Source organism: Giraffa tippelskirchi, chromosome 1 (assembly GCF_054371585.1).
Source record: "Giraffa tippelskirchi isolate mGirTip1 chromosome 1, T2T-mGirTip1v1.2.pri, whole genome shotgun sequence".
Classification (NCBI taxonomy): Eukaryota; Metazoa; Chordata; class Mammalia; order Artiodactyla; family Giraffidae; genus Giraffa; species Giraffa tippelskirchi.
This window is the reverse complement of record NC_137275.1, coordinates 43,469,807-43,497,099: the sequence shown is the minus strand read 5'-3', so window position 1 is coordinate 43,497,099 and position 27,293 is coordinate 43,469,807. Positions and strand designations below refer to the sequence as shown.

The window sequence follows — 27,293 nt, the reverse complement described above, 5'->3', positions numbered from 1 at the left end:
GGGTGGGGTGAAATTCAATATTCAGTGGCTCTGCAGCAGGCTGCATTGAGCAGTTGGTGATCTGGAAGCCAGCTCTCTGGCTTTGTGAGAAGAATGCCATGCTCTCTCTTCTGGAAATAGTGCCCTTGCATTGCTTGCTGTCTGTTTACTCTCTAGCTTAGCATGTTGGTTTTGATTGTAGAGTCATAGTTCACTTCTGTTTGCAGGGACGGGCATGGCATGTGTTAAAGAGAAGGAACAGTGGCTGCAAACATTTTTTTCTCTGTTTACATGACTGTATATATATTAGTTCACATAGGAACAGTCTTGATAGCTACATCAGGCTTCCCTGTATCGGAGTTCAGACCCAATTCTCCACTAACACAGGTGGTGCAGGGCCAGTCAAGTGGCCTCTGGGGCCTGACTTCCTCAGTAAATAGACGTTGAAGTAGCCACTCTGATGTCCCTCTTGTCTAAGATGTCTTTGGAGCCTGCAGAAAAAGAGGCAGAATGAAAACCAACAGCTGCAGTTTCTGAAGCCCTTTTAATTAAACTGTGTGGAATTTAGTCTTTATAATAATGCATTGAGGCAAGCCAGCAAGTCAAGTATTCTTGGTGCTGATTTACAGAGAGAGACTGAGGTTCAGAGAGGTAGACTAGGTGTCAGATGTGGGATTAGAGCCTAGTCCAATGCCATTTCTGTCATACCAGCATCTATTGAGAGAAGAAACGAATGAGAATGAGGGGTGGAAGGGGAGGCCACACTTAACTTGCCTGAGAGTGAACACAGCAGAGATCTTTTTTCTCTGATTGTTTCTCTAACCAGTGGCAATGAGCTGTGATTATAGAGGATTGTGACTGAAGTCCAACATACAGTTGGCATGAGAGAAATGATTATGATTAATTTTTTTTGGATGAAATCCATCATTTCACCTTGCAAAGTGATTTATTCTTGCTGACTCATAACATGCTATGTTTCTCTGAATCTGCAACCTCAATTATATTTGCACGTCTGACTTTTGGATGAGCGCTGGGATAGGGGTTATTGATTCAGGAGGAGCATTTATTCCCAGAGTAGAAAAGCAGGGGAAATAGCAATACCACTCCTAGAGATTCTCACTCCAGGGCCAAGAGGCAGGGAAAGCTCTGTTCTTCCCAGTTGTTTTCCATTACCTCCCTGTAGGGCTAACAGTCTGCAATTATTCACGAGTAAATTGTCTGAGTCACAGATGAGTAATGACATGAAACTTCACAACTACGCCTGGGTTTCTAGCCAGGGAACCACTCTTATCAGAGATGGGAATTTGAAATGGTGAGCAAACACATGTTGATTTTCAGTATTTGCACCATTATCGCTTGCTCGGAGGTCCTGTTTTCATTGCCCACTTTGTATGTCAGTAAGTAATCCTCTCTGGCATTGGGTCCCCCATATCTGGATGCACAGAAGGAAGTCTGGTGGGATCTGGCCAGGGCAAAATGCCCTTCAGAGCCTGCCCTGTAAAAGCAGCGAACCCCTCTGTCAAGCTTGGGAATGCTTTAAAAGTGCATCATTGGCAAGCCCCACTAGAGAAATGCAGGATATAAATGTGATAAAACCCAAGACATCAAGCTGGCTGTGGAGGGCTCCTTTGAAGTTCGCTAAGTGGATTATCAGTGGGAGGCTGATATTTATATGTACAAACACACAGGCCATGTGGTAAATCAGGTTGGCCAGCCTGGCTCTGGGGACCCTGTGCCCATCACTGCAGCAGTGAGGAAACCCTGAATCCCTGGCACATGCCAGGATCCTCGGAGGCCGTCATCCAGCCAGCACTGTGCAGATTGCTCTTGGGTTCAGAGTGCCTTGGGCTTCTCTCGCTGTGGCAGTAAGCAGAGGAGGAAAGCAGGGCCCCAGTTTGCATGAGGAAATAGTTGAGAGTGGGGGGAGCCCACAAGACTGAAACACTGACCTTCCCTTGAGAGAGACCATATGGTGGCTTGGAAAGAGCGTGGTTTTTGCATTACACAGACTTGATGTTAGAATCCTGGCTTTACTACCAGCTGTGTGATATTGGGTCATTTGCTAAGCCTCTCTGAGCCTCAAGTGGCACTTTAAAACATCAGATATTTCAAAGGGTTATTATTAACAAGCGTGGCATACACATGACTACTTTGAGCAAACACTAGTTTCTTGTTCTGCTCTGGAGAAATCAGAATTATCATCATTTTTTTCCTGTCTAACTCCTCCCTCCCCACTATCAGCATTCCATCTTTCCCCTTTCTTCCTTCTCCATTTAACTGGTAGACTTTAATGAGGCAGAAATCTGATGTCTGCAGGTAGACCAGTTGCCAGTTTCAAGTGAAAATAAATGATCAGGCTCTACCAAAAACTACTAGGCTGTTATCTGCTGGATCCTCTGCAACCAAAAAAAAGAAGGAGGAAACAAGGGCTAAACACAGGCATACATTGACTGTATTCTTCTGTTTTTTAGACAGTTTACTCAGGAATCATGCATACACATCTTAGTTTCCAGAGTCAGTTACGGAACAAATTAAGTGCCATGAACTTGTTCCATTGCGTGAATTGGGGTTTTGAGCAACTCAGGGACCCAGTGTATCCCAAGCCCAGGCTTGGGTGATTTTTTAAGCATCACCTTGTAGCTTGTGCCACTGCCCACGACTTTCAAAGGAGCTTCTTTATTTGAAACTTGGGTGCTCCGTGGCCCCAACCCCTGCAAGCTCCTTCGGGTCGACCTCAGGGAGATCATTTTCTCAGTTACTTCACGTGGGAAGTGAAGGGGGAGATGATAAAACGTGTGAGGTGTACATGGAAAGAAAGGATAAAGGGGCCTTTTCAGAAGGTGGACCAGAGTAGACTCTTCCACGGTTTTACTTCAGGGCAACACGGGTCCCTCTTCATTTTTCCCTCCCTTACTTTTCTTATCCTCTCTTTCTTGCCCACTGCTTTTCCCTGTTTGTGTCTCAGGGACTTTCAGTTTCAATCTCTCTCTCCACTGCTCTGCTGTTCCCCAGAATTTGCTGCAGGAGATCAGAGTGGAGAACTTGCTTTCTGAAGGTACAGAGACCTATGTGAAAATGAATCGTCCGTCGAATTTTATCCTGTGCTTGACTGTATCCCTGAAACAGGAATTTAGCCATACTTTTCTCTCTCATTTCCTCTCACTTCTTCACTTCCTTGACTGTTTCGCCTTCCACGCCTGTGCCCTGGGCTTTCTGTGCCTTGTTTAGCCTGACTGTAAGTATAGCAGGACCTGGGAAAGCTTGGGCTGAGACCCCAGGCCTGAGCCTACAGATCTGTGGATGATATCTTCCAAGTGATACTGGGTGAGTGCAGCTCCTGGTACCCTCTATACAGAATGGCTCTCGAGTATTAAACATTCGTTGGCAGTCCAACCATCTTTTCCAAAGGTTGCTGAGGATGTGACCGCGTACTTTCTGTTAACAAAGCACAAAGCAAATGACAACCCATTTTGAGTGAAAACAGCCCAAGTTTAGAAGTTGAGTAAATACACATGTTTATTTGTTTTTCGCAATCAATTTAAATGGTTTAGGAGGAACCATTCTTCTGTACTTTTGGACGTATTCCAAGACAATAAAGAGAGACGTTTTGGAATTTGAAAGCTGCAGGCAATCAAAAAGGGTTTCGGCTTCAGCTGGCTCCTGTCATGGTCTTGGGCCCACACAAGGCTGTCTAATTCCTGCTTCTTAGGCATTTTACTGTTTTAACTGTGAATCTTACTTAACCCAGGATGTTGTTGACTGAAATGATCTCGTTAACATTTTCCATAGCACAAAGCACAAAGAGAAATAGGCTCCTGACTAGTTGTTTTATTGACTAACATTGTTTCTGTTTGACTTTTGATTTTTTCAGTTTTCCAGAACTATGGGGACTTCCCATTGGGCACTCCTGGTCTTAGGCTGTCTCTTCACAGGTATGGATCTCAAGCCTCTCTGAGTTTGTTGTCGTCAGGGAAATCTTTTTTTTACCCTTAAGTTCTGTGCCCTGGGGGTATATTGCCTATATTCCTGCAAACAGTCCAAAAGAGTAAAAAGAAACAAGGTGTTATCTAGAATGACTCCACGCATTCAGTTCCCCTTGCTGTATTGCGCTAGTGCCAAAAAGAATGTTCTCCGGTGGCAATTTTAGTATATGTGCCATTCTGGCATTGACATGCTGTTAGGAATAATAGTTTTAAATTTGCCTGCCACTCCCTTCCATTTCCTGGGTCATGGGTTTCCAGGAGAGGTGGGTCAGAGAAATAAATTCAAGAATGCTCAAAGGAAACAAATAGAGGAAATTTTCATCCAGGAAATCATACCTGTCTTAAGTTATACCTGTCTTAAATGGAAGATGCTTTAATTGCTGCAAAATCTTAGAGTCACCTTTGGCCTTGAAACTGAATTACTCACTATCTCACGCTTGGGGAAGCTTACTAACTTTTCCACCAGGAGGATGCCAGCAGGGCCATGTGTTGAAATATTTACTGGACTTTCTTAGTTTTCATCCAGATAATCATGAGTTGCAGATGTTCGCCATGACACCAGTGTTTTTCTAGTCTGAGGAGTTAACTTAAGCCCATTAGTCTCTTTAGGTCTCACCTGGATGGATATGGCAACATTGAGCATGATCAGTGATTTAGGAGTTAAGTCCACTCTGTGTTCCTCACCTGCAGGACAGTAGGGACTCGGGTGCACTTTCCACGTCGCTCTTCACAGGCTGACCAGTCCGAGTGGACACATACTGAAGTTGGGTGAATTCCCGCACCAGGCTTAGAGGGGGATTAGAGATCTTGAGTGCATAATTTAGTCATAATATCTCTTCTACCAGTTTTATAGACAGGGGAAGCTGAACTGACATTTTAGGTTCTAAGATGAACTCAAGAGTTTTCACTCTTGGGCTTGACTTATTCTTTTTGAATTGAAATCCACATCCTCCTACTTTAATTTCTGGAAGTCATTAGAGAGGAGGCATGCCAGAGTATTGTGAGAAACGGGAGATGCGTACTTCTTGAGCACAAATCTGCCTTGTGCTTTGTTCAGCCTTTTTCTCTGTCCATAGGGAACGCAGACAGTAAAGAGCCCATATGAGCTTGAGCTTATGCCACCTTGTGCTATTTCATGGTCACACGTAAGAGTCTCAGATATGGAACTGGAGTGAGACATCCTCTGTCCATTGGAGTGTTTGGAAGGGTGAGCCCAGCAGGGGCTGGACAGGGCTATTGAGGCCTTTGGAGCGTTTGCTGCTCTCAGCAGATGCGGTGCTGTTCATAATGGGGGGCCTTTCATGGGCATCCAGGCTAACGAATTTTTGCGTAGAAATGGTCATTGTTCATAGAGGCTGCTCTGGGTGAGACCGTCCTTTCGGGCTGCATCCTATTCAGAGTGTGTTTCCTTTTACAGGGCCGAGCCTAATCCTCTGCCAGCTTTCATTACCCTCCATCCTGCCCAATGAAAATGAGAGGGTTGTGCAGCTGAATTCATCCTTTTCTCTGAGATGCTTTGGGGAGAGTGAAGTGAGCTGGCAGTACCCCATGTCTGAAGAAGAGTACCCCGATGTGGAAATCAGAAACGAGGAGAACAACAGTGGCCTTTTTGTGACGGTACTGGAAGTGGTCAGTGCCTCGGCGGCCCACACTGGGCTGTACACTTGCTATTACAACCACACGCAGATGGATGAGAATGAGATCGAGGGCAGACACATTTACATCTACGTGCCAGGTGAGTTGCCTGGGTCCCCCCGGACCAGGCTTGTCCTGTTTTGCTTGTTAATTGTATGAAAGTTTTTAGAAGTATAAAAATAATAAATATTTATCAGAGAGAATTTGAAAACTACAAACACATAAGCTTAAATCAATATCATTTGTCATGTCATCATCCAGAAATATTCATTGCTAACATTTTAGAACTGTATTAAGTTTTGAAAACCATTTCATTGTGGCATCTTTTATTGGCACTGTGAGGAAAATCTGAAATGTACTCATTTCTATTCATTTTGATCAAGTTCAGCAAATACTTACTTGCATGTACTGGGTATCAGGCACTGCTAAGTGTTGGGGACACAAAAATTAGTTAGATAGGCCTTATCTCGGAGTGGCTTATAGTTCATTATAATGGCTTCCAAATAACTGTGATATTTTTCAAATTCAAGAAAACATATACAGGCATGCCTCGGAGAGATTGTGGATTTGGTTCCCGACTCCCAACATAAAGTGAATTGCAATAAATTGAGTCATACAAATTTTTATTTTTATTTTTATTTTTGGTTTTCTAGTGCATTGGATGTTTACACTTCTGTAGCATTTTTTTTCTTTTTTGGCCATGCCATGTGGCATGCAGGATCTTAGTTCCCTGACCAAAGGATCAAACCTGTGCGTCCTGGATTGGGAGCATAAAGACTTAACCACTGGGCCACCAGAGAAGTCCCACATTGTAGCCTGTTAAGTGTACAATAGCATTATGTCTTAAAAAGCAATGTACCTACCTTAATTTTAAAATATTTTATTGCTAAAAATACTAACCGTCATCTGAGCCTTCAGTGAGTTGTAATCTTTTTACAGGAGTAGCCTCAGAGATCGCCAATCACAGATCACTGTAACAAATGTAATGATAATGAAAACATTTGCAGTATTATAAGATTTACCCATATTTGACACAGAGTGAGCAAATGCTGTTGGAAAAATGGCACCAATAGATTTTCCTGATGCAGTGTTCACAAACTTTCAATTTGTGAAAAACCCAGTATCCGTGAAGCACAATATAGCAAAGTGCAGTAAACCAAGGTGTGCCTGTATTTAACCTTAATGAGCTGGAATGGATTTTCTTCTTTCTAATAAAAATTCTGGTCAGTGTTGTGTTTTGTCCTCCAAGAAGCAAATGCCAGCATAGGAGTAGGGTGGAGTTAAATATGCAAGGGTTGTATTAAAGGAGAGGCTTATGAGAGAAGGGCTTCCCTGGTGGCTCAGATGGTAAAGCGTCTGTCTGTAATGTGGGAGACCTGGGTTCGATCCCTGAGTCGGGAAGATCCCCTGGAGAAAGAAATGGCAACCCACTCTAGTACTCTTGCCTGGAAAATTCCATGGAGGGAGGAGCCTGGTAGGCTACAGTCCATGGGGTTGCAAAGAGTGGGACACGACTCAGCAACTTCACTGGTTCACTGGCTAAGAGAGAAAAAGAGAAGGGATCCAGCAGAGGCTGGGAGAGTTGTCTGCCTGCAGTGCAAGTATGACCCTGAGTGAAGGAGAGAGGGAAGGAAGATGGGGTAGATGAGTCCTAGACCTCTGTGTAAAGAAGGTCTGGGAGTCCTCCAGTCTAAGGAGACCCAGTTCCACACAGTCTTTGTCTGGAAACATCTCTGGAGGGCACGGCTTAAGGTTGGGATGGATTTCAGAGTCAGGCAGAATGTGGGTGCTTCCTGGCAGCAGACACCCTAATCAGCTAGACTTAGCCATGAGCTTGAGATGCATTTGGTTTACCACCCACCTGGCATTCTCTGGGCATTCCTTTGTAATGATCTATGTTTGTCTCTATATCTGTGAAAAGTAAAAGTCACTTAGTCATGTCTGACACTTTGCGACCCTGTGGACTGTAGCCCGCCAGGCTCCTCTGTCCATGGAATTCTCCAGGCAAGAATACTGGAGTGGGTTGCCATTCCCTTCTCCACAGGATCTTCCCAACCCAGGGATTGAACCTGGATCTTGCATTGCAAAAGTAGTACCTGATGGTAGGGAAGACTTGAACTTTAAAGGAAACTCTGGCTGATGTGTTCTAGATCAAACTGTATATTTTAACCTGAAGTTATTTTGCGGCTTTGTTTCTTGGAATCTTTGCTAATAGAGTTCAGGAATTTGGAACTCCAGAAACAAATTCAAGTCATAGCAATTTTAGTGTATAGATGGGTGAATTAAAGGGGAATGCAATTAGAATTTTGGCCTTGTCTTATTTAATTGCTAAGTTGTGTCTTTTTTGCGACCCTGTGGATGGTAGCCCTCCAGGCTCTATCCATGGGATTTTCCAGGAAAGAATACTGGAGTGCGTTGCCATTTCCTTCTCCAGGGGATCTTCCCGACCCAGGGATTGAACCCACATCTCCTGCATTGGCAGGCAGATTCTTTACCACTGTGTCACCTAGAAAGCCCCTAAACTAAAGTACTTGGCTTTAATAAACAAGGATATAAACCATTTATAGCTCTTGCCGTCTGTGTTGTTTTAGCAGACATTGAGTAAGGGAGTTTCAGAAGTATATCTTCCTACCTTTCTGCTTTTTCAAGTTTTTAAAATTGGCTCCTTGGAACTTTCCTGGAGGTCTATTGGTTAATACTTTGAGCTTCCACATCTGGGGGCCTGGGTTTGATCCTTGGTCAGGGAACTAAATCCCTTATCTTCATGGAACAGCCAAAAAAAAAAAAGTTTAAAATTGGCACCTTTTTCTGTTTTCTGTAACTATGGATCTAAACCCTCTTCACTTCTTTTCTGACATTCTCATCAGTATCAACTTTCTTTCCTAACAACTGAAAAAAAATTGTTTCAAAAGGGATAGATGTCTAGAATGTCACCCATTGTCATTCTCACATAAATGCTCTCCTGCTTTGAAGACAGTGGTAGGAAGGTGGGTTTGTTAAAAGTACTGAGTCTCTATCTGCCTAAGATTGTCCAGAGATTTTTCCTGTTCCTCCCTTGCCCCAGCACAAACATCATCCAGCCAGGCTCTGCATTGCTCGAGATCTTGTTTGCAATTATCTAGAGTTGTGCATCCTTTGTGAAACTTACGCTGGAAACTCGCACTGCTTATTACCAAGTAGTTTAAATAGCTGGTTTTCTTTTGAAAAGAAAATTCTCAGGCTGTGGAATTATACATTTTATTTATTATTTGAGAGGTTATGTTTTTAGTAGCTTTCTGTACTACTTTTCAAGTAATACAGCTATAGGTCATAGGCATTGTAAAAAGCATTTCATAATTCAAAAATTATGAGTATTTTCTCATGTTTTGAGCAGATCTGATGATTTTTTTTTCAGACTTGATTATTTTAATGCCCATTTTGTTTTGTGTTTTGTAGTTTAAATTTTGACCTCCATTTCTGACAACATTTATATTTGTTTTCAGTATTTTTTAAGAAGGCACGGGCAATTTGGTATTGTTCATACTTTAAAAAATCACCTTCTAGCTGTTAGGATGACAAATGTCAGTGGGGTGACACTTCTGGATTTATGAGTAAAGGTAAAATTCATACCTAATATGACTAATGCCAAAGAAGTAATTTTTCTGCGTATATGTGTGAAGGTGAAATTAATCCTTAATGTGTTTTTCATTTTTCTTTTCCAAATGTCAGACCCAGATGTAGCCTTTGTACCTCTAGGAATGACAGATTCCTTGGTCATCGTGGAGGATGAAGATTCGGTCATCATCCCGTGCCGCACGACTGATCCTGAGACTCCGGTGACCTTACTCAGCAGTGAGGGGGTAGTGCATGCCTCCTATGACAGCAGACAAGGCTTTAAGGGAACCTTCACTGTTGGGCTCTATATCTGTGAGGCCACGGTCAGAGGGAAGAAGTTCCAGACCATTCCATTCAATGTTTATGCTTACACAGGTACTTGTGCCCTCTCTTACCTTCTCTAAATAAGAGGTACAGGCAAAGTCATCAGATGCATGTAGAATTTTCTTTTAAAGTCCTAATCTCTAGTGATGGAGCCCCCAAATTCTGATATGGGGACTTGGCATTAACCTCCTAAAGGTAGGTTAACCCCACCTTGAACCTACAATGTTAAGCTGATCTCTGTGGCTGTAATAATATGAAGCTTGGCATTACCAAAGGCAAAATCTTTCCTATCCCTGTATGATCTCATGTTTCATCAGTTAACTTCAGTATACTGTAAGGAATTTTTTTTTTCTTGCATAAGCCTCTTACTGTTTTAGTCACATTCCTGACTACAAAGGCCTTAACTACAAACACACACCTGTGGGGGTTGGACTTCTAGGTTAATTTTAATAACTTCAGAAAGTGATTTTGAGAAAAGCTGGTAGCTGTCGACTTCATCCCTTTGATGTGAGTTGTTAATGCAATTGGGAATGTATAAACCATGCTTGGGCCAACACATTTATAGAGCACTTACATGCAGGTATGGTGTTAGCGAAAGCATGCCATTTAACTCTTGTGAAGGGCTTATTTTATGCCAGATTCCATGCTAGGTTCTAGAAATGCTGAGAATAACTGGGGAGCAGAATGGGAGAGAAGAAGATAATAAATCAGTGATGGGATAGGAGCTAGTGGCTAGGAAAGTGAAGGCTTGATCTGTCGATAAAAGTGATTGCAGTCATAATGCACCCAAATGCTTGGGTATGCAAATGTGGTCTTCTGGCAAATTGAAATTTATTATTACTATTGTTATTGTTTTGCATGTGTGTATATGTATATATGGGTATGTGTTTTACTTTATGCCAAATTATGCATGTCAATGCAGATCAAGGCTTCTGAGATTTTCAAAATTTTGTCTTGATCAAAGCTGTTTGCAAACTATTTTTCAGAATCTTCTTTAAACATTCAAACCTTGTAAGATCCTGACTATACTTTGGATATTTAGGTTCTTGTGTTTGTTCTTTCTTTAAATAGCAACATCAAAACTTGATCTGGAAATGGAATCTCCTAAGACTGTATATAAGGCAGGCGAATCGATTGTGGTCACTTGCACTGTCTTTAACAACGAGGTGGTTGACTTTCAATGGACTTACCCTGGACAAATGGTAAGTACCCTCAAGGCTCCTGGTGGCAGGGAGTGGATCACTGTAGGGCTTCTAAGACCTATCGCTCATGGGGCACGACACTGACCTCCTCTTGACCTTAGCTTTCCATCTCTGATACACACTCTGACAAGAGGATGTTGTGGCTCTTAGAGCAATGGGAGAGTCTGAGATGATGAAAGCTGAACCAGGCCCTTCAGAATGCACAGAGATTTCACACTGAGTGCTCTTTATTCATCAGATAGGCAGGTTATATGGCTACAAGATAATGACCAAAAATTAGCAAAGCAAAACACAAATGAATTTTAAAACTTTCTGATTGCTTAAAGTCATGAATTCTCCTTTTCTTGGCTCCCATGCCTTTGAGTTTTGAGGCATTGGATAATGTTGCTCACCTGCTTCCCTGCCTTGTGGACACCCATGATACTCTGCTTCTTGCCTGCCTGGTCTTGCCTTTGTTTTAATATGCTGCTGCTGCTGCTGCTGCTGAGTCGCTTCAGTCGTGTCTGACTCTGTGCGACCCCATAGATGGCAGCCCACCAGGCTCCACCATCCCTGGGATTCTCCAGGCGAGAATACTGGAGTGGGTTGCCATTTCCTTCTCCAATGCATGAAAGTGAAAAGTGAAAGTGAAAAGTCGCTGTGTCTGACTCTTCGTGACCCCATGGACTACAGCCCACCAGGCTCCTCCATCCATCGGATTTTCCAGGCAAGAGTACTGGAGTGGGGTGCCATTGCCTTCTCCAATATGAGCCAGGTCTTAATCTTTTAGTTGTGGCATGCAAACTCTTAGTTGCAGCATGTGGGACCTAGTTCCTGACCGGGATCCAACCTGGGCCCCCTGCATTGGGAGCACAGAGTCTTAGCCACTGGACCACCAGGGCAATTCCTTTATAAAAAAATTCATTTGTGTATTTATTTTGGCTGTACCTCGCAGCGGCACTAGGGATCAAACCCAGGCCCCTGGCAGTGGAAGCGCAGAGTCCTAAGCACTGGACTGCCTGGGAATTCCTGGCCTGGTCTTTCTATGCATAACTTTCCTTCAGTGAACAGGCATAACTTGAATTATTCAATAAAGATTTAGTGATGTTTGCTGAATCCCAAGCTCTCTGGTGGAAGCTGGCCCATCCACTGAAAGAAGAAAGGAGGAGTGAAGATGGGGAAGGGGAGCCACTGTGTCATCTCTGGTCCCTGGGAATTTACACACAGTGTCTCATTCATTCTTTTTTTATTTTATTGAAGTATAGTTGATTTACAAAGCTGTGTTAGTTTCAGGTGTACAGCAAAGTAATTCAGTTATATAAATATATATAAAAAATATATATTCTTTTTCAGATTCCTTTTTATTATAGATTATTGCAAAATATTGAGTATAGTTCCCTGTGCTATATATAGGTCCTTGTTGTTTTCCTATTTTATATGTATTGGTGTGTGTATGTTAAGTCCAGTTCTCATTCATTCTAACCCATCATGGTAAGTGTGTATGAACTGTGTGTAAAAGGCCATGATGGTCCCATGCAGAAACCATTTAACAGTGTTTAATACAGTGCCCTTATGGAGAGCAAAAACCATCTATGTATAAATATATGTATATATATATATATATATACACATATATAGACATATATGTATATATATATGGTCTTTCCCCCTTCACTCCTAGTTTGCAAATTTCTGCTCCTTACTCTTTTTGACATCTGATAGTACCTCTCCTTTTTTCCATTTCTCTCCCCCATGCTTTGGCTGCCACTTTCCTTTTTCCCTGGGGCATCTGATTGAAACTTGGACATTTTCACATATTGCCCTATAACCTCATGTACTGAAGAGACATTCGTAGACCAGTAGGTATACATCTTCCCCAAAATGTAAAGCTATCTGATTTTTCTGTTCATACTTGATTGTCTTTATTTTTATTTTTTATTGAAACTTTTTTTTGTTGTTAAGTTTCCTTTATTTGTTTATTTATGGCTGCTTTGAGTCTTGGTTGCTGCACTCAAGCTTTCTCTAATTGGGGAGAGCAGAGGCTTCTCTTAGTTGCACTGTGAGGGCTTCTCATTGCAGTGGCTTCTCTTGTTTCAGAGCATGGGCTCTAGGCTCAATGGCTGCAGTAGTTGCAGCTTGTGGTCTTAGTTGCCCTGTGGCATGTGGAATCTTCCCAGACCAGGGATCAAACCCATTTCCCCTGCATTGCAGGTGGATCCTTTTTTTTTTTTAATTATTCTTGTATTTATGGCCGTGCTGAGTCTTTGTTACTTTGCACAGGCTTTCTCTAGTTGCTGCAAGTAGGGGCTACTCTTTGTTGCAGTGTACGGGCTTTTCATTGTGGTGGCTTTTGTCTCTGAGTACAGGCTCTAAGGCGCGAGGGCTTCAGTAGTTGTAGTGCATGGGCTGTAGAGCCTGGGCTCAGTAGTGTGGCACATGGGCTTAGTTGCTTCATGACACATGGAATCTTCCTGGCCCAGGGATCAAACCTATGTCTCCTGATGTGGCAGGCAGGTTCTCATCCACTGTATCACCAGGCAAGTCTGGCAGGTGGATTCCTAACCACTGGGCCACCAAGGAAGCCCATATTTGATGCCTTTAATCCTTAAAACATAAATGCTTCTTTTAATTTATTGGAGATAATTTTTTCCCCTCAAAACCAAACTGTGTGCTGTTTGGTCCCCAAATATATAATCTAAGTATTGGTTTATAAATCATAGTTTTTGTTTGGTATTTTTTAAAAAAATGCAGGCTTATTATAACTTTAAAATTTAGAGAAATAGATGAAAAGCCACTTTCCAGAACCACCCTCATTAGAATTTTAAGGAGATAAGTCCTTTAAATACTTTATAAATGTAATAATTAATAGATACACTTTAAATCGGAGAAGGCAATGGCACCCCACTCCAGTACTCTTGCCTGGAAAATCCCATGGACGGAGGACTTCACTTTCACTTTTCCCTTTCATGCACTGGAGAAGGAAATGGCAACCCACTCCGGTATTCTTGCCTGGAGAATCCCAGGGATGGCGGAGCCTGGTGGGCTGCCGTCTATGGGGTCGCACAGAGTTGGACACGACTGAAGCGACTTAGCAGCAGCAGCAGCAACACTTTAAATAGCGCTTTGTTATATATTCTTCCTTGTGGCAGTATAGCACAAACACCTTACTATGTCATTAAATATCCTTTCAAAACAGGATTTTCAAAGGAACATGGCTAAAAATATTTTTTATTAGACATTATTTTTTAGACCAGTTTAAAAAAATATTCATTTGGCTGCACTGGGTCTTAGTTGCAGCACACGGGATTTTTGATCTTTGTTGCAGCATGTGGAATTTTTAGTTGCAGCATGTGGGATCTAGTTCCCTGACCAAGGATTGAACCCAGGCCCCTGCATTGGAAGCATGGCGTCTTAACCACTGGACCACCTGGGAAGTCCCTTTAGAGCAGTTTTAAATTCACAGCAAAACTGAGTGAAAAGTACAGAGATTTCCTGGATTGCTCCTTGGGCTCAAAACATGAGCAGCTTCCCCCATTTATATCCCCACAGGGTGGTACACTTGTTACAATCCAGGAACCCACACTGGTGCATCATCATCTCTGAGTCCATAACTTACACAGGGGTTCGCTCTTAGGAAACAGCTTGTTAAAGTCAGTTTTCCTCCCCTTCTGCTGTAGAAAGGCAAAGGCATCACGAGGCTGGAGGAAACCAAGTTCCCGTCCATCAAGTTGGTGTACACTCTGAGGGTTCCTGAGGCCACGGTGAAAGACAGTGGAGATTATGAATGTGCTGCCCACCAGGCCACCAAGGAGGTCAAAAAGATGAGGAACGTCACCATTTCTGTTCACGGTACACTCTGCTTCCTAAAATGCCCATCGGCCATGCTGCTCGGGATCCACCATGAGGTGATCATTGTTTAATGGAAACTCTTCCCTATACAGAGAAAGGATTTATTGAAATCAAACCCAACTTTAACCTGTTGGAAGCTGTCAACCTGCATGAAGTCAAGCATTTTGTGGTGGATGTGCAGGCCTATCCTCCTCCCAAGATAACCTGGCTGAAGGACAACCTGACTCTGATTGAGAATCTCACGGAGATCACCACTGACATAGAAAAGATTCAGGAAATAAGGTAAAGAAACACCCTTCTCAAGTTTGCCTTTTCTTTGTATTGTATTTCTTAGATAGACTGAGGTTTGTGTGTGTCTTTTGACCCCAAACAAGAGTCAATATAGAAAATTTAGCAATCAGAAATAGGAGATACTCGAAATCAGGTACATTTCGTGATAATGTTGCAATGCAATAATAGTATGTTGGTAAGTATGTAACAATGAAATGAGAAGAAAGAACTGAAAAATCTCTGCTCCCAATGAAAGACATGTTCCTGGATTCAGCAAGGGGTGGAGGAAAGAAAGTAAAATTGGACCCACTTGGGTTTCATATGTATTCCTTGATATCCATCACCCATATTGCAAGTACACATGTATGGTGATTCCAGTTCTAGGACAGTTATTACATATGCCTACATGAAACACAACATCATTGGCTTAATCTGAAACACATTTGCCCCAGTGAGGTTTTCATGGGAAATAGGAGTAGTGTCTGAGTAAATTTGGTTAGGAGAGAACGTACAATGGATAGTTTGGATCCTTGCTCTCTGAGGAGCTGTAGACTGTTGTCATCTCTTAACTAGTGGTGGAGTTTTGTGTAAGTCACCATTCAGCCTCAGTTTCCTCATCTATAATGTAGGGTTAATAATACCATATGTCCTTCAAGATGAGGAACTGGATGATATTTTGAGGTCTCTTGCAGCTTTAAACTCTGATTAGAATCCGAGAGCAGAAGATCCCTCTTGAAGGGCCTAGCTAATCCAGTCCTGCATCTTTGTCAGAAACCTTCCGAAGGAGACAAAATCCTCTATCTCAAGCCTTCAGGAAAGAGAAGATAGAACCTCTGCCATTACTTCACTTAATTTCAGGATTTGCTTCCTTCTTTCTGAACTGGATTCCATGTGTAACTGAGAAGCAACATCTGGGAAAATGGAATGTGACTACCTCTGTGGAACAGTGATATACATGGGATACTGAATCTGGAAGGCTTTCTAAGACACGAAATGTAGGAACACAGAGAAGTGGACAGTGTTTAACTTTATACTAGGCTGTGAGGCCGGAGAGAAATAGGGTGATTCCAGCATAGCCAACACTGGAGACACCCAGGGCTGTCTGCAAGCTACCATCAGTAGCAATGGCCAGACGGTAGTTGTCAGTGGAGCAGTCCAGGAGAGCTGTCTCTGAAGGTGTATTTTGATTTCCTCCGGCACATCTTCTGGTCCCCATGACAGGCCAGGGAATGTAAGGATGCACACGATGGAGGGGTATCTGGTTTCCCTAACTAGTGGATTCACAGCTTCCTTGGCTGGACAAGTGCAAAAAATGAATGACGGCAGACTGTCTGGTCATTGGCAGCCAGGTGGCTCTAAAGAAATCCATTCCAGAGGTGTTCAGTTTGGTGCAGCAGAGGGAAAGCCAGCCCAGTGTGCTAATCACATCTCCCAGCATCCAGTGTCTTGGCTAGAAGACTCGACATTTGCAGGCTATTTTGGAGCCTCTGAAATGCTTTCATATAGATTATTTCATGTAATTCTCAAAATGACTCTATGCCTTGCATATAGTTATCCCTTATGGTACCCATAAGGGACCTGAGGCTTGGAGAGTTTCAGTAATGCCCCAGGTCTCCTCCTTCCATAACCAGCACTCTTCCTCTCACTCCGCTTGCTCTTCCACACTGTTGTAAAGGACAGTCAGATGGGCAAATACTTTATTGACACACACACACACAGACACACACGACGAGATGTCATTTATTATATGTGTAAGCAGTCTTTTGGAGAAACTTCTCTTTAATGAGGTATGAAAGCAAATGTTTCTCTATTTTTTTTTTTTAAGATGCATCTTGCACTTTAAAAACATTCACACCTAAAGACAGTGCATTGTAAGAAGCCTCACTCCTCTCCTGTCCTTGTATGCATTGGTACCCCCTCCTCCCCACCCACAAGGAATACCTTTATTAGTTTTGTTAGGAAGGTTTCTAATGAAACCTTCTAGAGTTTTTTAAGCAAATACAAGCAAGCAGGAGTTTTATACCCCAGTGACCTCTCCGTATGAATACAGAGACAGTGTCTTTATTGTTTCTTCCAAGGATGTTCCAGTATTTGGCTGAATCACTCATATGATGGATGTTAAGGGGAATCAAGTATTTATTTTTATTTTGTATTGGAGTATAGTTGCTTAACAGTGTTGGCAAGTAGTTTCTTCTTAAACATAAAAATCCAGGATTCAAATAAAAGGAAACCTGGTAGGGTTTGTTTTTTCCCATTTAGAAGTCAGGCCTTAGCAGAGCTGACTGCTCTTGTAGCCACATAAGCTATTGCTCATCTCAGATTGTCTGGTCTTCTGTTTAAGAATGAAATGTCTACAGTTCAGACCTTCAATGCATAGACAGTATAAGGAAAATCCCAGGAAAGCGATCATACAGACAAGATATTTTTTAACAACATTTGAATTGAAAATGGTAATTGCTTAACGATCGGAATTTATTGGGCTACTCCTTGCTGAAACACAATCCTTTTCTTTTAAGTTATCGAAGCAAATTAAAGCTGATCCGAGCAAAGGAAGAAGACAGCGGCCATTATACTATTGTAGTTCAAAATGAAGATGATGTGAAGAGCTATACTTTTGAACTCTTGACTCAAGGTTTGTAAGGGCCAGATAAAGATAACTCCAACTCGGTCGGTGGGTGACTGAGAGTCTCCCGGGGAGAGCCTGGCTCTGTCCCCACAGGTCATGGAGGGGAAAGCAGCCCTTTCAGGGGAGAAGCAGGGGGTGTGGGTGTCAGGTGTAGCTCTGTTGGACTTATGAATTCACATAATTCTGGGAGGTTCCAGGCTAGTCTGGAGCTGTCTGACTTGGAATTCCTAGGCTCCAATGGCTTCCTTACCCCCTATTTCTCAATTAGGTACCTCCAGTTCTGGAAAGAGTGAAATGATATGTTTTGGTCCAGGTGACCTTAGGTTCTTCCAGAGTGTTTTGGCTTTTTGTACCTAGTTTTCCTTATAGACCTCTATAGAAGCCCCTCCCAGAATGGAGTGCCCAAGTCTGTTAATATTCCAGTTTAGCACCTATTCACTGAGTACCTACCATGGGCCATGTACTGTCCTAGGTAGGCTCATTTGACACTCACGGTCAATCTGTGATACAAGTATTAGCCTATTTCTAACTTATTTGATCACTGGTTACAAAAAAGAATCTTTAAAATATAATAATATTGCACTGTGGTAAATGCTGCTTTAGAGCCTACCATTTAGATGAATCTATAAGCTGATTCCCAAGCTATAATATAATTCTAAGAGCCTCTTTGTCTTTCAAGTCAAATAAACACAGGGGCTTTTTGCTTTCTTTACACCAGATTTAAAACACCACAGGGCACAGATGCCTTCAGCATGCTCTTAACCAGTTGGATCTGTTGGATCCAACAAACTGGAGTGTTACTTTGCACACCACTGGTCTTAGCTCCCTGCTGGGTGGTTGGTTGATTTATAGGTTCAAATGTTTTGTGGACAAGTTTTGAACTCATATTCCACTTGGTAGTTCCCCAAAGTTCTGGTATGCCAACCATCCAGTCCTGATTTCTTTTCACCTCCTGCAGTTCCATCCTCCATACTGGACTTGATTGACGATCACCATGGCTCTAACGGGGGCCAGACTGTGAGATGCACAGCTGAAGGGACCCCTCTTCCTGATATCGAGTGGATGGTTTGCAAGGATATTAAGAAGTATGGAACACATTCCTTTCTCTTTTGTGGTCAGGATGTTTCTTCCTTGGCACGAAGAACCTCAGATGCATTTTATTTCTTTGGCTGGCTCTGTTTTTAGAATTTGTGGTTCTTATTTGGCCTAGGTCTCATAAACTACAATAGAGGGTTCCAAACATGGACCTTGTATGTGTGTGTGCATGTGTAGGCATGTGCGTGTGCTTTTGTGTTCATGAATAGCTGCATGAAGAAGGTCTACAGCCTTCAGCGGATTCTCAAAGGGTCTCTAATCTGAAAAGAGCACGAATTTAAAGACCTGCTCTAAGAGGATCATCTTTCCTACCCTGGCCCACGTTTTCATCTCACATTTTGTCTTTGGTGAACTTTATTTGGTGGCTAGCCTGGCGTGTGAACATGCATGAAGGTACCGCCCAGGGGGCTTCTCTCTACCTGCTGTGTGGTGGGAGGTAACTCGCCAGTCGCTCCTCCACCCCTCATTCCTCGACCTTCTCCAGTGGGCACCTGAGCAGTGTGCTTGCATTCCTTCCCGGGGTGCCCGCTGTGCTCCAAAGCCTCTGAGCTTCTCTTGGAGGCTGAGACTCCTCTCCCTGGCACCCGAGGCCAAAAGGCACTGGTCTTGAATGTAGACTAGGGCTGGATTCTAGATCCAATCCTAGTTATACCTGAGGGAGTCCCCACAGTGTGGGTGGAGAAAAGGGAGAGCACCAGGCCTTTTTTGGAAGGGTGGGACATTGGGATAATTAAATATTCTTGAAGTCCAGTTTCCTCAGGGGTTCAAGGCCTGTGACAGGTAGTTCTGTTGGATTGAACTTGTTTGTCTCTGCCTTGCCTTCTTAAACAGTTAACTTAAAATTTTTTTTTATTTATTTGGCTATGCTGGGTCATGTGCATGCGGCATGCAGGATCTTTAGATGCCAGCTGTTAGTTGGGGCATGTGGGATCTAGTTCCTTAACCAGGGATCAAACCCAGGTCTCTTGCATTGGGAGCTCAGAGTCTTAGCCAGTGGACCTGCAGGCAAGTCCCAACAGTTAACTTTTAATTACCCACATGTAGGTTATTCTCTCTTGGAGAACAAGTTTTAAGGTTAATCTGCACCTAAAATATCAACCTGTAGCCTTGCAAATGCAGACAGGGTCAGCGCTGCTTGCCGTCTTAAATGATTCTCACTGCTCCACCCTCATGACTCCCCACAATGGGCTCTATATCTATGCCTTTTACTCTCTCCAGATGTAACAATGAAACTTCATGGACAGTTTTGGCCAACAACGTTTCAAACATCATCACAGAGGTCCACCCCCGAGACAGGAGCACAGTGGAAGGCCAGGTGACGTTCGCCAAAGTGGAGGAGACCATTGCAGTCCGGTGTATGGCCAAGAACCTCCTCGGGGTGGAAAGCCGAGAGCTGAAGCTGGTGGCTCCCAGTGAGTAGCTCATGGGTCAGGACAACTAAGTCTTCAGCTGAGCCCTTCCTCCCTTAGGTGGAACTTTGAATCCCAGATGGGGTCCTATAGGACTGAAGGTCCAGATGCTCTTAAAGGGCCTTCTCTGGGCATCTGTGTGGGAGCCTTTTCTTTTAGTTTCAGATCTCAAACTGCATCTTTCTGAGGCCCCTTGGGATTTTGTTTGTCTATAAGCGTATAGCTACCCAGTCTGTCTGGTCTGGCATGGTGATGGTGGATGGGGAAGGAGGATCTTCTGCATTGTTGCTCCTTATAACAGTTGAGACAGGTTGACTTCTTAAAAAAGAAAAAAATTAGTGAAGCCAAAAGCAACATAAGTATATAGCAACCTTTCAAAATACACTACACTTAAGCTTCTGTACTAATGCCATCGCTCAGCCTCATTTATCAGTCTTTATATTCCAGTTCACATTCCAAAGCACCCTTGGAGGAAGTATTGTGTTCCCAGCTGAATTTTGTCCCTTGTCCATCCAGGGGAAGAACTGGAGTAGTCTTATGCTTGTAGATAATTGAGAGATGATCTTGTCCATTCCCTAAATGAGCCAGGCAGCCCTTAGGCTTCTTCACCAGTACAGAGAGATTTCCAGCCCAGAAATGGCCACCCTGCCTTCCTGCCCTCCTGCGAATTTGTGCAAATTCTCCACTGTGCCCCATCTCTTGTCCTCTAGCTCTGCGCTCTGAGCTCACTGTGGCGGCTGCAGTCCTGGTGTTGTTGGTGATTGTGATCATCTCACTCATTGTCCTGGTCGTCATTTGGAAACAGGTAGATATTTTTTAAAGAACTAAAAATCCATACTGATAAGAATAAGAAGAGCAACGTAGCTCAGTGCTTGGCACAGAGAAGGAGCTCAGTAACTACATGATGGGTGAATGTTGTTGAATCCTTCCGTGTCAGTCACTTGGCTGCCATGGTTAAGCTTTGGTATCTTCTGACGTTGGTCATTCACCAATTACCTGTCCTTGTCATTTACAGAAACCAAGGTATGAAATCCGTTGGAGGGTCATTGAATCAATCAGCCCCGATGGACATGAATACATTTATGTGGACCCAATGCAGCTGCCTTATGACTCAAGATGGGAGTTTCCAAGAGATGGGCTCGTACTTGGTAAGCTCCTGCCCTGCTGGGTGATCTCCCAAAGCCTCCTTTTGCTTTGTCCACAACTTTACTCTTTGCAGGCCTGTGGAGGAAGAAAGGATCTGAACTTGTGCTTACTAAGAGTGAGGTGTTAGAAATTGGCTTTTGGAAATATTTTTCTGCCTTTGAAAATGAGTCAGTCGGATCACTGTGATGATTTTTTTTTAAACCTCCGTCCATAGCAAATTACAGGTAAAGAAAATTTTACAAAGGAAGAAGCAACCACAGGGAGACACCCATCGGAGTGGCTTTGTTTTGGAAATGATACCCATTGGAAAGGAGATGAATTTCTGTGACGAAAAAGGAACAGATGAAAAATGAATGAGGACGATCCAAAAATATGTTTTGACCCAGTACCTCCTGAGCATGTAGTAGATACTTCTTTAAAAATAGAATGTAACAATATAGGTTTTTACATTTTAAAGCAAAACATGAAAAATTTTTCAAGTATTTCAGTCTTGGGTCGAGACCAAGTACAGGAAACTTTAGTCAAGATTTTTTTTTTTTAATTACATTCTAAATGAATGAAAACAGGACAAAGACAAATGAAGGTAAGAGCTAGAGATTGTGTCATCATGAATATTCTAACTGTACTTTGGAGGATGCCGAAGGCATTTTTAAATTATCTACTTGTCTTATTCCAGAAAGCAGCCAAATTAGGTCTTCCTAGAAAGTTACTTAAACTGAGATCAAACAAGACACCCTAGCCTCTCTCATTCAAATACCTATGTCTGAGAACTAAGCTTGCTTTATTATATTTTCTCCCTTGTTTTACAAAAGGTGAGGAGCTTAGGGAAGTTAAAAAGTAATAAAATATGGAGAAAAGGGGACAACATCCATTGCCAAGAGGTGTTCCTGTGTCTCTCTGCTTCTGTGTATTGTCGAGCTGCTGGGGAAGTGGTACCTTTGCAGGAATAAGTTCCAGCCAGGCAGACGTGCAGTCAGCGGCACTGTGGGCTCTCAGTGCCCTTTAGGAGCCAAGTCTTTCCCTGGCTTGACAGAAACATCTGTTTTAGACTACACACTCTTTAAGAGTGGGCACGACCCGGGAAGGAATACTTAGGGAGTTTGGGATGGACATGTACACACTGATATTTTAAAACGGATAACCAACAAGGACCTACTGTAGAGTACAGGGAACTCTGCTCAATGTTATGTGGCAGCCTGGGTGGGAGGAGAGTTTGGGGGAGAATGGATACACGTATAGGTATGCCTGAGTCCCTTCCCTGTTCTCCTGAAACTTTCACTCTTAATTGGCTATACCCCAAAATTAAAAGTTAAAAAAAAAAACAGTGGGCACAAGAGCATCCATTTCCTTTAGTATCTTCCAACACATGGCAAAGTGTTGTGCTCCTGGGCATGTTTAGCTTTAATTCTTCCTGATCTTCCTAATAGACAGACAGCAAGAGGGCCAGCCTGAAGTTTGCCTCATCACTGCTTGGAATCAGTAATGTCCTGAATAGGAAAGTATTGCCAGCAGAGAAGCTTCCCTGGTGGCTCAGACGGTAAAGCGTCTGCCTGCAATGTGAGAGACCCAGGTTCGATCCCCGGATCAGGAAGATCCCCTGGAGAAGGAAATGGCAACCCACTCCAGTACCCTTGCCTGGAAAATCCCATGGACGGAGGAGCCTGGTAGGCTACAATCCATAGGGCACAAAAAGTCGGACATGACTGAGCGACTTCACGTTCACTTTCACTTCCAGCGGAGGAAGATTTATTGATGCAAAAGGTGCCCCTGTTTGCGTGGAGAAAACAGAAGGGTAGAGAGCCAGGAGGTTTGGGCCAGAGCCACAGAGAACGCGTGCCATAGAGCCCAGGCCTTGGCTCAGCTCTCCAGTTGGTAGATGAGAGCTCACACTATGGAGGGCTGCAACTCCTTTCTTCCCATCTGTGTTTTTCCTTTCCTTTGCAAATGTTATGTGACAAAAGCAATTATACTAATTTCCTTCCCTGTGGGCTCAATTCTGGCTTTGACATGATGACTTGGAGGAGTTATTATGCTTTCTCCATATGGGAAAAACACCACCCAGCTGTGCACCCATGAGCGCTGGCCATGGTAAATGAATCGGATGAGATGCCTGATTCTGTGTGTGTTGATGGTTCTGGTTGCCCACAGGTCGAATCCTGGGGTCTGGTGCATTTGGAAAAGTGGTTGAAGGAACTGCCTATGGATTAAGTCGGTCTCAACCTGTCATGAAAGTAGCAGTGAAGATGCTAAAACGTAAGTGCCCCTTTTCTGGAGATTTCTTGAACATGGAGATATTAAACTCAAAAATCACACAGCCAGTAAATGTAAAATTTAGGACTAGATCTTGGTTCTTTCAACTCTAGGTTTTTTGCGTATTTAGACTTGTCAGTGAGGTTTATTTAGAGATTCTTGTCACTTACATGTTGGAAAATCAAGAGTTATTTTTAGTAGCTTCTTTTTACCCTGCAGACTTGGGATAAGTTATTAATGTGTAGACTGAGTTACTAGCCACTTCCCTTTGAGACTGTTGGTAAATAAAATGATACCTAGTTGTAGGGTTAGCCATGCTTTTGGCTTTTTCTGGGAAATAAATAGTTCAGTTAAACTGATGTATGATTTATTTCTTCAACAGCCACAGCCAGATCTAGTGAAAAACAAGCTCTCATGTCTGAACTGAAGATAATGACCCACCTGGGGCCGCATTTAAACATTGTGAACTTGCTGGGCGCCTGCACCAAGTCAGGTAGGCTTGTTCACCTGAGAGTGAGGATTTTCCTAGAACACCTACCATTGCGAAGACTGTCCAGGCTTTTTAATCCCCCATGCTATACCTCCAGACATGCCAGCAAATGTCAGTCTGTTGAATGGGGTTGTGGACTGAGTTCCACTGAGGGAAGCTCCTTGTTCTTGAACAGTGTCTTTTACCACTGTAGGTACAGTAAGTTCATGACTTCTCTGTTCTTCATGTTCATGCTCATCTCCAACTGGTTTTGGACCCCACAGGCCCCATTTACATCATCACTGAGTACTGCTTCTATGGGGATTTGGTCAACTATTTGCACAAGAATAGGGACAGCTTCCTGAGCCACCATCCAGAGAAGCCAAAGAAAGAGCTGGACATTTTTGGATTGAACCCGGCTGACGAAAGCACAAGAAGGTAGGTGCAGAGACAGACGCTGCTGCGAATCACTGTCTTATGTGTGCGTGCGTGCTCAGTCACTTCAGTCGTGTCTGACTCTTGTGGACCCCATGGACTGTAGTCCACTAGGCTCGTCTGTCCATGGGGTTTTCCAGGCAAAGATACTGGAGTGGGTTGCCATTTCCTCCTGCAGGGAGGAAATGTCTTATGAGCCTCACCAATGGAGACAACCCATGTCCTGATGGAGGTCGTGTCTATAGATTCAGGGCCAGGAGGTAGCAAGACTTGAAGTCAACTATCCTGCTCTGTCACCCCGTGACGTGGTGCTGAGAGATACCCCGTGCCTGTAGGTGTTTTAGACAGGATATCATGTTGAGGAAAGCTTTGCTGATAGGTTTGAATGAGAGGAAGAGTCGAAATCATCCTGGGAGCCAGTTGCTGTTTATGTGTGGTCCACTTCAGACCTCCAAATGTATCTCTGGCTGGGGATGCCTCAGTGCTCATATCTTGTGAGAAACTATCTGAGGATTTACAAGTTTGAGACTCTGGTCCTTGCTGAACCCTGGCATATCAGTCAGGCCAGTGAAGTGATGATTGCCACTGTAGGCATCTAAAGTGACTGAAAAGATCGCTGTAGATATGATGTTCTGCAAGATCAGAATGTATGTGAATTCACTTCATATTAAATTACTCGATGGATACCAAGTTGGTGTTAAATTTATTGAGTAGAAGGAATCATCTGTCCAAGCCACTTGGTCACGTGGTGAAGCTTTGTGACCTGTGAACCGAAAAACAGAATAAAGACAGAGTTGAGCTGAGGTGGTCTGTGTGTTTGTGTGATCCTTGATTAATGCTCATCTGCCCGACTAGACCACCCATGTGAAGGATGCGGGTGGTTGTGCTTTTGTTTCCCCTGCTGCCCCTGTGCCCGCCACTGTCTCACACATGGTGGGTACCTGGTCCTCATCTACTGCGTGCTGGATGATCACTCCAGAGGGACACCCTGGATAAGGTTTCTTTTTCTGTTTTTACAGTTATGTTATCTTATCTTTTGAAAACAATGGTGACTACATGGACATGAAACAAGCTGACACTACACAGTATGTCCCCATGCTGGAAAGGAAAGAGGTTTCTAAATACTCAGACATCCAGAGAGCACTGTATGATCGCCCAGCCTCATATAAGAAGAAATCCATGTTAGGTAAAGGTGTCTTTGCTTGTGCTTGGGGTGCTGAGATCTTCCAGTGGTTTAATATGATACTTGGAATACTCAGAAGGTGGTGAGCAGGCCTGGTAAAGCAAGACTGTTAGGCCACATGGTCCCTAACTGCAGATCTGCACAACTGGGTCTGTGACATGTTTTTGCAGGTCTGGCCTGTGATTTTTTTAACTAGAACTCAAACTAGTTAAACTCCTTTTATTTATTTGTTTATCTGTATTTGGCTGTGCTGGGTCTTCATTGCTGTGTGTGGGCTTTCTCTAGTTACAGCGACCGAGGGCTACTCTGTTGCGTGTGCAGATTTCTCATTGTGGGGCTTCACCTGTTACAGGGTACAGTCTCTAGATGCACAGGGCTCTGTAGTTGTGGCACACGGGCTTAGTTGCTCCAAGGCATGTGGAATTTTCCCAGACCTATGTCCTCTGCATTTGCAGGCAGATTCTTCATCACTGTAACACCAGGGAAGTCCTGGCTGGTGAATGAAAAAAAGGAAAAGAATAAAGACAGAACTAATACAATGAATTTTTCAGATTTTAAGTGTAATCATTTTATTTTATTAATTTTATTTTGTCTGACTATATTGAGATATGATTGACATACATGGCTGTATACATTTAAGGTGTACAGTGTAATGATTCAACTTACAAACATCGTGAATGATTACCACAGTAAATTTAGTGAACATCCATTTTCTCACATAGATACAAAATAAAAGAAAAAGAAAAATTTTTTCCCTTGCGATGAGAACTTTTAGGATTAAGTCTCTTAAATTTCATATATAAAATGTAGCAGTATTAATTATATTAACAATGTTGTACATTGCATCCCTGAATTGTACATTTTAAAACATAATCATTTTAAAGAATTATTTATTCTGACATAATAGTATTCATTTTTTGATTTAACATACCTTTTTTGTTTTAAATGAAGGTCTGGTGGTAATTATTTTTTCTCAGTACCCTTACTTGGTAACATTAAAATCTGGCAATCTTTTATTGATGCCTAATATTATTGTTAAAAATTCAGTTATATAAATCTCTGATATCTGTGTTTAATAGCTCTAGCTGTTAGCTTTCCTAATGCCCAGTTTGTGATAGAAACTGAAAAGTGGACAATTTGAGGTTATATTATCTGACAAGGGTGTTGGGTGTTTCTATTGAATGTTGTTTGAAGGAAGATCAGTTTGTTTTCAAAGCAGATGAGCATGTGGCAGGGTTGATTGATTTATAAACTCCAGGGAGCCTAGCTGATGCCCATACCAGATGGACCACCCCACATCTGGTGGGGGGTGGCCCCTGCAGGGTTCTAGTCTAATCACAGGCTTGGAGCCGGGAGGAGGCTTCGGGAGAGATCTGACCATGCTTTGTGCATAATTTTGTATTACTGGGTCTGAGACCTCCCGTAGGTCCCGCCTACAAGGTGTTGTGCTGCCATGGAAATTGTTTTGAAAATCGCTGATGTACTCTGGATGCTTTCAGGGTTCTTGAATGAAAGGTACAATCATTAAAAAAAAAAAAAAGAATGTGCTTGTTTTGCAAAGCGTAGTACATAATAATATTTTCCACTGCTGCAGCTCCAAGTTCCATTCACCTCTCAGTGCCAACTGGGTAAACGTCCAAGCCCTTTTAAAAGGTTGGCCAACGAGACTTGTCGGAACCAACACTTCCGCTCCCCTCCTGTATTGTTAAAAATAGTTTACATTGCTTCCCAGGCCGGACCTGGCTCCAGATGTCAGGAGAACCTGATTCATGCTTAGCCCGGGCCCGGTTGGCAGGCAGACCATTGCTTTCTGGCTGGAAAAATGTGAATGGCTGCAGCTACTCTGTACTTGCCTGAGCTTTTTC

At 43.0% G+C, this 27,293-nt stretch overlaps 1 protein-coding gene across 6 annotated transcripts in view; it reads left to right on the top strand.

The window, feature by feature from the left end:
* PDGFRA (platelet derived growth factor receptor alpha) overlaps nucleotides 1-27,293 on the top strand; it is a 48,913-nt gene that overhangs the window by 5,782 nt on the left and 15,838 nt on the right. For 5 of the 6 annotated variants that reach the window (XM_081509138.1, XM_081509408.1, XM_081509500.1 and 2 more), the window contains 15 exons: nucleotides 3,851-3,911; nucleotides 5,380-5,697; nucleotides 9,306-9,566; nucleotides 10,587-10,717; nucleotides 14,374-14,545; nucleotides 14,638-14,827; nucleotides 17,332-17,447; nucleotides 18,400-18,526; nucleotides 19,755-19,948; nucleotides 20,656-20,750; nucleotides 20,961-21,093; nucleotides 23,240-23,344; nucleotides 23,724-23,834; nucleotides 24,095-24,248; nucleotides 25,265-25,431. In XM_081509138.1, coding sequence (XP_081365264.1) covers nucleotides 3,863-3,911; nucleotides 5,380-5,697; nucleotides 9,306-9,566; nucleotides 10,587-10,717; nucleotides 14,374-14,545; nucleotides 14,638-14,827; nucleotides 17,332-17,447; nucleotides 18,400-18,526; nucleotides 19,755-19,948; nucleotides 20,656-20,750; nucleotides 20,961-21,093; nucleotides 23,240-23,344; nucleotides 23,724-23,834; nucleotides 24,095-24,248; nucleotides 25,265-25,431 — 2,323 coding nt within the window. In that variant the 5' untranslated portion in view covers nucleotides 3,851-3,862. Of the gene's footprint in view, nucleotides 1-3,238; nucleotides 3,304-3,850; nucleotides 3,912-5,379; nucleotides 5,698-9,305; nucleotides 9,567-10,586; nucleotides 10,718-14,373; nucleotides 14,546-14,637; nucleotides 14,828-17,331; nucleotides 17,448-18,399; nucleotides 18,527-19,754; nucleotides 19,949-20,655; nucleotides 20,751-20,960; nucleotides 21,094-23,239; nucleotides 23,345-23,723; nucleotides 23,835-24,094; nucleotides 24,249-25,264; nucleotides 25,432-27,293 lie in introns of those variants that run through there. The other variant, XM_081509589.1, reaches the window with a different exon arrangement.